The sequence below is a fragment of the Nicotiana sylvestris genome, chromosome 5 (assembly GCF_000393655.2).
Source record: "Nicotiana sylvestris chromosome 5, ASM39365v2, whole genome shotgun sequence".
NCBI lineage: Eukaryota > Viridiplantae > Streptophyta > Magnoliopsida > Solanales > Solanaceae > Nicotiana > Nicotiana sylvestris.
In genome coordinates, this window is record NC_091061.1 from 80,503,028 (window position 1) to 80,516,188 (window position 13,161).

The 13,161-nt window shown below is 41.7% G+C and overlaps 1 protein-coding gene across 1 annotated transcript in view; it reads right to left on the reverse strand.

Annotated features, from left to right (window-relative positions):
* The window catches only part of LOC104233950 (fatty acid amide hydrolase-like), a 59,167-nt gene that overhangs the window by 24,969 nt on the left and 21,037 nt on the right, over positions 1 to 13,161 (reverse strand). The window contains exons 8-11 of the mRNA XM_070174495.1: positions 13,022 to 13,134; positions 12,801 to 12,876; positions 12,266 to 12,337; positions 12,129 to 12,180 (exon numbers count right to left, since the gene is read on the reverse strand). Coding sequence (XP_070030596.1) covers positions 12,129 to 12,180; positions 12,266 to 12,337; positions 12,801 to 12,876; positions 13,022 to 13,134 — 313 coding nt within the window. The remainder of the gene's footprint in view (positions 1 to 12,128; positions 12,181 to 12,265; positions 12,338 to 12,800; positions 12,877 to 13,021; positions 13,135 to 13,161) is intronic.

Below are 13,161 nucleotides of genomic sequence, written 5' to 3' on the forward strand. Positions count from 1 at the left end.
AGTGAATTCCATGGAGGGTGTCAATATGCTTGCCAACAAAAGAAGGCAAAGAAGGCAACAAAACCAAGGGAATTCTGAGCAATTTGATGATGACTGTGATAGATTTCAAAATGATGGTTTTGATGACCAAAGTGAAGAGGTTCAATATGTAAACAACTATCAAGGCCAACGGGCAACTCTTCCAACCAACAACAGTGGAGACCTCAAGACAATTGGGGCAACTAACAACAAAACAGTGATAATTGGGGGAACAGCAACCAAAACAACAACTGGGGCAATCAGAACAACAATCAAGGAAACCAAGGGAATTGGAATAGTAATAACAACAATTGGGGTGGCAATAACAGTCAAGGTGGATGTAATAATGGAAACTAAGGAAATCGAGGGCATTGTTTTCAAAGGCCCCCAATGTACCAACAACCGAACAATCCACCCCCATTTTCATCTCAAGGTCCTAGTTCTTCTGGCAATGATATGAGTAGAATTGAAATGATGTTCAAACATATGATGAAGAAGAATGCGGATTCAGATGCACAGTTGGCTTCCCACAATACCTCTATCAGAAATTTGGAGGTACAGTTAGGCCAAATCTCTCAGTCTTTAAATACTCACCCTAAGGTTGCTCTACCAAGTGATACAGTAGTGAACCCAAAGGGTGTAAACAATCATGTCATGGCAGTAACAACGAGAAGTGTGAGAGGCGGTGATGTGAATGCCTCTAAACAAAAACAAATCTTGGATGATGATATTGAGTTGCAAGAAGATGAAGTCCCTTTGGTAGTTGAAAATGTGGTTGAAGAAAATGTGAACAACGAAGTGAGGATTGATATTCAAGATGTCGAGGTGGAAACTCAAAATGGTGTGAATCCGTCTAGGGAATACATAATAGACATGCCGGAGCTGGTTGTGCCTAAAGCCAAGGCTCCTTTGCCAAGGCCACCTCCACCTTATCCTCAAAGGCTCGCGAAGCAAAAGAAAGATAATCAGTTTAAGAAGTTCATTGACATGATAAAGAGTTTGTCCATTAATGTCCCTCTGGTGGAGACTCTTGAACAAATGTCGGGCTATGCAAAATTCATGAAAGACTTGGTCACAAAAAACGTTCTATGGATTGTGAAACTATAAAGATGACTCACCAAGTTAGTGCTATAGTGCATTCAATGGCCCCGAAACTTGAAGATCCCGGTGTCTTCACCATTCCTTGCACCATTGGAAGTGCGGATTTTGCCAAGGCTCTATGTGATTTGGGAGCTAGTATCAATTTTATGCCCTACTCAGTGTTCAAAACCTTGGGTATTGGGCAACGTAGGCCGACTTCTATGAGGTTACAAATGGCGGATAGATCGATGAAGATACCATTGGGTATTATTGATGATGTGCTTGTGCGTGTGGACAAATTTATCTTGCCAGCTGATTTTATGATCTTGGACTGCGAGGTGGACTAAGAAGTTCCTATCATACTGGGCAGACCTTTTCTAGCTATGGGTAAGGCATTAGTAGATGTGGAAGCAAGGGAACTCACCTTCCGGGTGGGTGATGAAAAGGTTGTCTTTCATGTGTGCAAATCTACGAAACAACCCAACAATACCTAGGTGTGCTCTTTTGTTGACCTCGTCACAGCAGTGATAATTGATGACACCAGTGTAATGATCAATGTGGAGGACCCATTGGAGGCCGTATTGTTGAATCTTGATGTCAATGAGGATGCAAGCCGAGTGGAGTGCGTGAATACTTTACATGGAATGGGCTCTTATTCTTATGAGCCTAGGAAATTATCTTTGGATCTCGAGAATAGAAAGACTCCACCAACTAAACTTTCAATTGAGGAGCCTCTGGTGTTGGAGTTGAAACCACTTCCTCCACACCTTAGGTATGAGTTCTTAGGCTCAAATTCTACTTTGCCAGTTATTCTTTCTTCTTGCCTTACTAACATGCAGGTTGATGCCACATTGTCGGTGCTTCAAAAACGGAAAAAGGCAATTGGATGGACTCTAGCTGATATTCGGGGAATAAGCCCCGGATTCTGTATGCACAAAATTATCTTAGCGGATGATGCAAAGCCTTCCTTGGAGCATCAAAGAAGATTGAACGAAGCAATGCAAGAAGTTGTGAAAAAAGAGGTGATCAAGTAGTTGGATGCCAGGGTTGTGTACCCCATCTCTGATAGCTCTTGGACTTCGGTGGTGCAATGTGTACCAAAGAAGGGTGGCATGACCGTGGTTACAAATTGTCAAAATGAATTGCTTTCTACAAGAACAATCACTGGTTGGAGGGTATGTATGGACTACAGCAAGTTGACTAAAGTGACCCGCAAGGATCACTTCCCTTTGTCTTTCCTTGACCAGATGTTAGACCGACTTGCTGGGTGTGCCTTCTATTGTTTCATAGATGGGTATTATGGGTACAACCAAATCTTGATTACTCCGGAAGATCAGGAGAAGACCACATTCAGTTGTTCATATGACACTTTTGCTTTCTCTAGGATGCCTTTTGGGTTGTGTAATGCACCAGCTACATTTCAGCAGTGTATGATGGTCATTTTCACCGATATGGTAGAAAACATTTTGGAGGTGTTCATGGACGATTTTAGTGTTGTGGGGGATTCATTTGATGAGTACTTGAAGAATCTTGATAGGGTGTTGGCCTATTGTGAAGAAACCAATCTTGTCCTCAATTGGGAGAAATGCCACTTTATGGTGGAAGAAGGAATAGTTCTAGGGCATAAAATTTCGAAGCATGGTATTGAGGTAGATAAAGCAAAGATCGATATGATTTCAAGGTTCCCTCCCCCTACATCCGTGAAGGGAGTTCAAAGTTTTCTTGGGCATGTGTGGTTCTACCGGAGATTTATCAAAGACTTTTCGAAGGTATTGAACCCCTCGTGCAAGTTGTGGAAAAAGATGCTAAGTTCGTGTTTGATGAGAAATGTATGCAAGCCTTTGAACTTCTCGAGCATAAGTTGACCACCACCCCTATCATTACCGCGCCTAATTGGGGTTTGCCCTTTGAACTCATGTGTGATGCGAGCGATGTTGCGGTTTTGGGTCAAAGAGTGAACAAAATGTTTCATCTGGTATACTATGCAAGCAAGACAATGAATGATGCTCAAGTGAACTACACGGTGACCGAGAAAGAACTTTTGGCTATTGTGCTTGCTATGGAAAAATTCTGGCCGTATCTTATGGGTGCCAAGGTTATTATTCATACCGACCATGCCTCACTCCAGTACTTGATGACGAAGAAGGACTCCAAAGCTAGACTGATGAGATGGGTTTCGTTACTTCAAGAGTTTGATTTGGAGATTGTGGATCGGAAGGGTAGTGAGAACAGAGTGGCGGACCACTTGTCCTGCTTGGAGGAGGAGGGGAGGCCTAGTGATGGCCTAGATATTAATGATTCATTTCCTAACGAACAACTCCTTTCGGTGTCAATGAATGATATGCCATGGTTTGCCGATGTTGCTAAGTTCCTTGTGACTGGTATAATCCCGTGTGAGCTTTCTTTTAACCAAAGAAAGAAGCTCAAGTGAAATAGTTTGGACTTCTATTGGGATGAGCCGTACTTGTTCAAGATTTGCACGGATGGTGTGATCCGAAGGTATGTCCCGGAGGAGGAGCAATTGAGTATCTTGGAGGCTTGTCATTCCTCTCCCTATGGTGGCCATCATGGCGGGGCGAGGACGGCTTCTAAAGTTCTTAGTTGTGGGTTTTATTGGCCAACTTTGTTCAAAGATGTGGGTGATTTGGTGAAGAGATGCAACGAATGCCAAAGAGCGGGTGGAATTTCGAAGAAAGATGAGATGCCTCTCAATACCATCCTTGAGGTTGATATTTTTGATGTATGGGGCATTGATTTCATAGGCCCATTTGTTAGCTCTTGTGGGAATACTTACATTCTTGTGGCGGTGGACTATGTTTCAAAGTGGGTTGAAGTCGTGGCTTTGCCCAACAATGAGGCCCGGAGTATTGTAGCATTTCTCAAAAAGAGCATTTTTACAAGGTTTGGTACTCCTCGTGCAATCATAAGTAATGGGGGGTTTCATTTTTGCAATAGAACTTTCGACACTTTGCTTTCAAAGTATGGTGTCAATCACAAAGTTTCTACTCCCTATCATCCTCAAGCAAGTGGTCAAGTTGAAGTCTCCAATAGGGAAATTAAAAGCATATTGTCAAAGACGATCAATGCAAATAGGACTGATTGGTCAAAGAAGTTAGATGGCGCTCTATGGGCTTATAGGACTGCTTACAAGAGTCCGATTGGTATGTCTCCGTATCGGTTGGTGTTTGGGAAAGCTTGTCATCTACCGGTTGAGTTAGAGCACAAGGCCATATGGGCTTTGAGGAAGCTAAATCTTGAGTGGGATGTTGCAGCTAATCTCCGTATGGAGCAGCTCAATGAACTTGATGAATTCAGATTCCATGCCTACTCCAGTTCATCCTTGTATAAGGACAAGATGAAGTACCTTCATGATAAATATGCTCGTGGAAAGGAGTTCAAAGTAGGTAATTTGGTTCTCTTGTTCAACTCTCGGTTACGTCTGTTTTCGGGAAAGCTCAAGTCAAAATGGAATGGACCTTTTGAAGGGTGTGTGTAACCCCGTTTGGTGCTCTTGATTTAAAGAACAAAAATGGTGAAGTTTTTAGAGTTAATGGGCACCGGGTCAAGCATTATCTTGGAAAAATTGATGACAGCCACGTGGTGGCACTTCTTCATTTCAAATGATGTGATGGTAACCTGCGTCGTGCCGCGACATTAAATCAGGCGCTTCTTGGGAGGCAACCCATATGTTTTTCTTCTTGTTTTCTTTGATTTTCATTGTAGAGTAGGATTGATTTTTGGGCTAACTGGTTGTGAGATGTTACAGGGTTGTGTTGATGCAGTGCAGGACTTAGTGGAAAAAAGTGCCAGGTCTCTGAAGTTGTTAATGCGGCCGCACTACATTTAGTACGGACCGCACTAGTGAATGTAGACCTCTCTGAAGTTTGCCACTGCAACCACACTACATTTTGTGCGGTCCACGATGGACCACTGCGGCCACAGTACATTTTGTGCGGACCGCAACGGTTACCTTCTCAAGCTTTGAATCAAGTTGTGTAGTCTGGACCGCGGTCGATTTTGTGCGGTCCGCACTGGTTGGTAAGACTAGGCCCCAGGTCCTTTTCTTTAAATAGGGCTTGAGGGCTTCCTTTTTCCCTTTTCGCATTATTGACTCTCAGACCCTCTAGAATACTGTTCATCATTTTTTTACCTGCAATTACTTGCTTGACTTGATATCTTCAGTCCTTCTTACATCTGGTAACATCACATTCTTTATAATTATTTTGAATTCGTTATTTTTCTTTTATGTTTCGTTTTTCTTGCTTCTTCTCATGTTTCCTCCCCCGTATTTTCTTTAATGTTGGTAGGATCAGGTTAGTAAGTTCTTCGGTAATGGGGGATTAAGTAATTAAAATCTTAGGGCAACGGTTTTAAAATTGGACATAAAGTCACAACGCATGAAACCCTAGGTTTGTGCTGGTTCTGGGCATTCAGTGCAGACCGTAGTCGATTCTGTGTGGTCCGCGGTGCCCCAGTTCGGTCCGCAGTACCATTTTGTGCGGACCGCATTGATGAAATTCATGGAAGCTGATCTTTAGGCAATGCGGCCGCACTACATTTTGTGCGGTCCGCATTGGCCCCGGTGCGGCCGTACTATCCTTTTGTGCGGTCCGCACTGCCTAGATATAGAGTGTGGGTAGTCTGAACCCCAACCCTATGCGGACCGCATGGCCATTTTGTGCGGTCTGCATTGGCCCCTGCGCGGCCGCACACCATTTTGTGCGGTCCACACTGGGTACCTTCTGCAATATGTCTGCAACTCTTTTCTTCTGTCTGCAGTTCTGTTTCTTGCCTACTGCTATTGATACTAACATAGTCATTTGAATTGTATTTGCAGACAAAGGTAAAACAACGAGGCAAAGGATCTAAACAACCTGACAGAGGTAAATCTTCCCGGGGAGGGAAGCAGAAAATGATAAGACTTACTCCCCAAGCTAGGCAAAACATCAAAAAAATGAGGAAGATGATAAAAGCTGCTGACGGAGCCATTGACATGTCGGGGAGTGAGCATGAACCCTCCCGGGAGATTTCTTCAGACTCCATGCCAGAATATATCCTTGACTGCCCGGAGAGGAACAGACTAAGAGACACACCTCCAGCATCCCCCACTGCCCAAACGTCAGTGAATATATCTCCTGGGTTGTCTGAGGGCTCAGTAGCAGGTAGTGGGGATGAATACTCCACCTCTCCCACAACTTCATTATCTGAAGAGGGTACAGTAGGTGATGAGGAGGAAATAGGGGAGAAGAAGAAGTAGGATAAGGAGGTGAACCTCAGGTGGGGGTATTGCTAGGACTAGGAACCTGGAGGTTTGGAAAGACCGATTTGTTAATGAAGTTGCATACCATAAATTCCGGGAATGGTGGCCAGTGAGGAAGTTAATCCCGGAGCGGAGTTTTATTGATAGAGACTTGCTACCTCACAACCCCAACGTGAGGAGGCAGTTTAGGATAAGAGTGGGTTGGGAACAATTTCTAGATGAGTGTGTGGATGCCAACGAACACTTGGTCAAGGAACTTTACAGCAACGTAGCCCACATCAAAAAGGGCTCCAAAGTGACCAAGGTTCGAAATCTGAAAGTGTTGTTCGACGGGAAGACAATCAATGACTATCTTGGGTTTAATGAGGAATATTAGACCCTGTATATGGCAAACATAGAAATGGGCGAGGAGGTCCTCCCATGGTTGGTACAGTACTTGGCAATCGCAGGTACCAATCCCGATTGGTTGACTGCTTGAGTCAAAATTCTGAGGCGTAGTTTGAATTTCGAGGCATGGGGGTAGGAGACCTTTGTATATAGCAGGTTGGACCCCACAATGCATGACAACTCCCTCCCTCTCCAGCAGGCTGTGTTAGTGGCTTCGACCATGGCGGTATCCAATCAATGTGGGGAATGTGATGTCATGGATTATTACTATTGTAGGTGTCGAGCATGACAGAAACTACCCGTTCCCCAGTTTTCTCACTATGTACTTTCGGGATTTGAAGGTGGAAAAGAGGCCCTTCGACATCAGAGTCAAAGTGGAGGCCCCTTTTTCCTGGTACAGCATGCAGGGGGATAACAACCCCAAGAGCAAGAATTTCAAGAGTATAGTTACTGCTCCAACTGGCCAGTCTGAAGAGCTAGTTGTGGTAGTGACTCCTGCCAAGCCTGCATCTACTTCCACTGCTATCCCTCCTGGTCCATCCACCTCAGCAGACCTGGAGATTCCATCTTCTCGGGACCATCCTATTACTATCCACCGACTAAGCCAGGCACTTCTGAGTATCAACAACGGGATGCAGACTGCCTCATCCAAGTTGTCCATCCTGACTACCACGGTAGAGGCTCAGTCGGCACCTCCAGCCCCACAGGTTTCCCAGTCGATAGAGGATACTTTGAAAGAGATTTTAGACAACCAGAAGAAAATCCTTGACATTCAGAAGGTGCTCACAGATTCAGTTGCTTCACGCAGCCAGTCTCTCAAGGCGCTTGCTAGGGAGCACAAGAAGCTGAGAAAGACACGGGCATCCAAGGAGTCTGTGAAGGTGTTGAGAGATGATGTTGACAAACTGAAGGCATATCAACTGCCTTTAGACTTACTGCTCTAGGACCCAGTACCCGCAGCTCATTCCCAGCCAGAGCAGTCACAAAGGCCTCCTAAGAGGAAGAGGGTGATTCCTAGAGCGGATGATGCAGTCATCCAGTTGGCCGACCCATCGGAGGCTTCCTCCAGTCAGCCCCAAAATGCACTTCAAGAGCCTGTCCAGGTCTAGGCCCAGGTCCCAGCAGCACAACAGGAGACCACCAGGAACCAGTCTGAGGTTCCCGAGCATAGTGAGGACCCTGGGACAACTTAGGAGCCTATGCAAATAGACAGGTCATAGGGAGTCCCTATATCCTTTTTCCTATCTCTTTTTGATGCTTTATTTCGTTTAGTTGGCATTGGGGACAGTGTCAGCTTACATTTGAGGGGGTAGGCCCTACTTTTTATTCATTCGGATGATTGTATATATATTTGATACTTTTTTATGCTTTCTTGAATTTTCACCCTTGGGTTGTATACAATTTTAACATTTCGTACATTTATCGCACTTTTATTTTACTTTGGGTCTGTATATAAAGTTATGTTATATTGTACATATTCATACCATCTATTGTATATTCAAATCCCCTTTTATATATATTCATTCTACTTTCCGCAAATTTTTAGTTCTTATCTTCTTATTTGTGATTCGTAGCTTCTTGTTTCTCAAGTTTGCAATAAGCCATTGGTTTTCTTAATGTCACGGTTCTTTCCAAAGGTGAAGTGTTGTGTGAACCAGGTGGCTCTTCCCCATGATGGATGGCATGACAATCTTCTTAAGGGTTTGAGTCTATTTTTCTTTTTGTTTTTAGTAGTTAGTAGTTAAGGGTTCCTCAAGCAAAGCTTCACTTGGGCCTAGCACATTTGCCTTTGATCTTATGGTCAAAAACAAATTGTTGTGTTTAGGATGGTGAAAGTAGTGACCTTGAGACTTTTGTGTTGACCAATAATCATCAAATAATCATCAAGTGGTTTTTCGGGACCATTGTGTGCTCAAATATTATCTAATATCGTTGTGGGCCCCCGACTCTGCATCTTTAGCAATCACATAGCTTGTGTGGTGAGTAATCGCATTGCAAGTCCAAGTCACGAGCCATTGGTCTAGAACTTGCCCTAGATGTTTGTTGAGGCGAAATCCTAAGTGAATTCTGACTTGAGACATGATTATAGGCTCTCCTTGGTCCTAGTTGAACACATCCATAACCTACCAATTATAAGATCCCTAGTCAACCCTTTTGAGCCTTAGACCTTTTTCCTTCAAGAACAATAATACAAGCCTATACCCGTTCTAAAAGATACCCCCTCTTGGCACTCGATCTTTCCTTTAGCACATGGCAAAAGTATAAGTTTGGGGGGAGACGAATATTGCAATAAAGTGGTAAAAAGGCACAAAAATGAAGAAAAGGAAAGGCAATGAAAAAGAAAGAAAAGCAAAATGGCAAATAGAATGTTTAATATGAAAAAGAACAAAAAGGGATTCAAGAAAAGCAAAGAATGAAAGGTGTGGAAAGTTGAAAAAGGAGAAAAGGTTTGAAATGCATAAGAAAGAGTGACAGTGTGTCTCTCTAACCCCTTAGAAAGAAGTGAAATGACTCAAAGAGTCAAGTGAATGTGTGCCAAATGAATCAAAAGAAGTGCTTAAGGGAAGATGGAACTTACTTAGACCAAAACATTTCCTACCCTGAACCAAAGGCCTTCACAATATCTCCACAAAAGCCATATATGATCTTGAGTTGAATGAAGCTTACATTAGTGGATACGCACATAAGGGGCAGGCATATGATACCTAGAGCCGGACTTGTGGCTTTTTCTTGAGAGAGATAAGTGAACTTCCATTAACCTTGTTTTGAGTGCCACTATTCTAAAGGTGAGGTTTGCTTAGGGAGAGTTGAGGATGTGTGAGTTTGGGTTCCACAATGATCAAAGTAATAGAAAGAGTCCTTTGATGTGTTGAGCCAATTCTTGATGCTCTTGTGTCGCACTTAATCCATAGTGTTTCAAAGAGTAAAAGTTGTTAATGATTCATTTGTATTGAGGGCAATTGTTAGTCCCAATTGATGCTAGATGAGGTTACTTTAAGTCAGCTGAAAACTTCTTAGAGTTTCCCTTAAGGGGTGGGTCTTATTTTGTTTGCTCGAGGACAAGCAAAAGCTTAAGTTTGGGGGAGTTGATAACTAGGGATTTTAACGCATTTTATACTCCTTCTTGCTTATGCTTTGATTAGAAATTCATACAAAATAGTCACAAAAGGCTCACAAGTTGTGCTTGATTGCAGTCTTAATCAAAAAACTGACAAGATGTCAAAGATCAGCTCAAAAGGAGTGAAACTTGCACAAATACCAAGATAAGACAAAGCTCAGGCAAAGCAAGGCCAGTGCGGCCACACTATATTCTGTGCGGTCTGCACTGTGAGGTTAAGAGAGCATGACTTTCAAGACATAAAGGCAATGCGGCCGCACTAGGATTTGTGCGTTCCGCACTGAAGGCAATGCGGTCGCACTCAATTTAGTGCGGTCCGCAGAATCCAAGATCAGAGAAGTGCCAGTTTCAAGGATTCAAGTCAATGCGGTCTGCATTCTATTTTGTGTGGACCGCACTAGAAGCCTCCGCCACCGCAGTCCATTCTGTGCGGTCCGCATTGCCTGAGTTCAGAGAGTTGGATTATGAAGTCAAGAGCCCTAGTGCGACCGCACACCATTTTGTGCGGTCCGCACTAACCCCGCAGGGGCATTTTTATCCAAAATTTTCAGTTTAGTATAAATAGCTTTTTTCCCATTTTTAGGGTATCAGATAGTTTTGTAACGTAGCTGCACTCGTGGGTTCAACTTTCTTAGCCATTTTGGGTAATTTTATCTACTTTTCATCATTGAATCTTGTTATTTACCTTAGCGATTAATTAATATGAGTTGTTCTTCATCTATTTCTTGCTTTTCTTCTTTAATTATGAGTAGCTAGACCCATAAGCTAGGGTTGTGGCTCAATCCTAGTGTGGATAATTGATGGGTCTTGTATTTTAGGGCTAGATTGACTATGGGTGTTTGATATTTGGGCCAATTTTATGGTTAATTGCTGAATTAGTGGTTGCAAACACTAGTTTGTGTTTAGTTGACTAGGGCTCTTCTTGAGAAAGAGAGCCTAAGTCTCTGAAATTGGTCCAACAAGGAATTGGGGCATACTCAAGAGATTGATAGCCCCAATTAAAGGGTTAAACCTCAAGAGAGTAATATCGGACTTGAACCCTAGTTGCTTGTGCAAATGTGCATACCCAATTGGTCTTGAGAATGTCAATTCGAGCAAAATCACTCGAACCACCGAGAGGTGTAGAGTGGGTAATATCGTGCAACGGTTATATCATACTCCCCAATTATATAAATCGTGTCTTAGATTCAATTACCTGTCAATTAACCACCTAGGTGAAAGTCATTACTCTGGTGCCTTTTAAACCATTTGAACAACCCTTTTTAGTTTAACTATTAGCTTAATCTAGTTGCATTTACCATTTATAGTTGATAATAGTAGAAGTAAAACGAAAATCCCAAAAATGATTAAAAGTGTAATTTGGAACACATACGCAATCCTAAACTAAATAGATACTCGATTCCAAATTCTAGCTCTCTGAGAAAATCGATCCTAACCCTAAATCGGGTAAAAACTGCTCCAACCCTCTCTTGCTACTCAATAGTAGTGCGGAGTAGGCCGTGATCAAGTCTTTGGTATATTAGTCCATTTGAGGGTGCTAAAGAGGCTTGGTGAGTTGGCTTAAAGATTTGCTTTGCCACCCAACTTTTTGGGAGTTCATCCAGTATTTCATGTCTTCATGTTTCACAAGTATCAAGAAAATTAGTCACATGTGCTAGATTTCAGTTCGGTGCAGTTGGATGAGAACTTTGCTTATGAGGAGGAACCAGTGGCTATTTTGGATAGGCAAGTTCGAAAGTTGAATTCAAAGAATATTGCATCGGTGAAGGTTCAGTAGATAGGTCAACAGGTTAAGAAGGCGACTTGGGAGATCGAGCATTATATGCGGAGCAGAACAAAATTCTTTTATAGACTTCTTAGTTAGCGGATAAAGAGACAGAAGAAGCTGGCGAAGTTATATATAAAAGTTTCCAAATACCCTTATTTTCCTAGCGAACTTCTAAATTGATTCATGTTTCCAAATACCCCTATATTCCTAGCGAACTTCTAAATTGATTCATGTTGAACCACTTCTAAGGTTAAAAGTAAACTAAATTCAATTTTGTAGGAAAAGAAGGAAAAAAATAATCTTAACATTGGGTTGGGGTAGTTGATTTAAGATTGAACCACAGGAAACAAAAAATAATATTAATTTTACTTAAAAGTAAGAATTAAAAAATGACCACAAGCGCAAAATCTTTCTATAAATCTCATGATTTAAAATTGCTTAATATAAAAATATTCCTAATGTCAAAAAATGTAATGAGAGGAGAAGATAAATCTTACCTGAGCAGTTTCAGATTGATCTGATGATTTGGGGGAACTGATAGCTGCATAACTGGAAATTATGAGATTGTAAGTCGGTTTAATTTGCAAATTATTTAAAAAATTTAAAAATTAACATTTTAGCCAATAATACTAACACTAGAAGTGCATCTTCAACAGTAGCAGCCAGTACCCCTACCATTCCAACTGTCCAATTCAGAGGAAGAATACTGAAAAATAAGACAGAGTTTGGTGAAGTTTATAATTTGAAAGTTTTCTGAATAATCAAATAAAAATAATAAACAAATGGTACATATTCTATGGATCTGCTAACGTCATTTTGGATATAAATATATGTCGAGTGAAAAAATATAAATTTGTGATTCATGAGGTCTCCTTACCCCAGAATATGCTAGGTGAATGACCTTTTTCCTTTTTTTCCTTTCGTTTTTATAATGTTGTGAAGATTGAAGTGAAGGTAATATCATAAATGAATAATATAACATTTTCTCATATTTGATGTACTCGAGTGAACTTGTGAAAATATTCTAGAATGAATGAGTTCTAGATATCGAATATTTTATCTGTTAATAGATCTTACGTTGCGTGAATTTAAAATAATTAACTCCGTAAATTTTAAATAGTAAATACATAATAAAGAAAGCTTGTGAGAATATTTAGACAATAATATACCCTGAGTGTGAGACGCGTCCAAAACTTGGCTTAAAACCTACAACTCCACAAAGAGCGGCAGGCATTCTGACAGATCCTAAACTTATAAAGAAGAAGTAATTTGTTACAGTATGCGAAATTAAGGATGTCAAAAGACAAGTAATGAAAAACATGTTAGGGTTAAAATGAGGTTGTTAAACAATGGGCGAATAACTCAAAAGATAAAGGTGATGATGGATTACCTCCTCCATCGACGCCAAGGGCAGCAGGGCATAAACCTGCAGCGACAACAGCAGCAGAACCACTAGAAGAACCACCCGCAATCCTTGCAACATTATAAGGATTTCTAGTTGTTCTATATATAAACAAACCGGCCATCAAA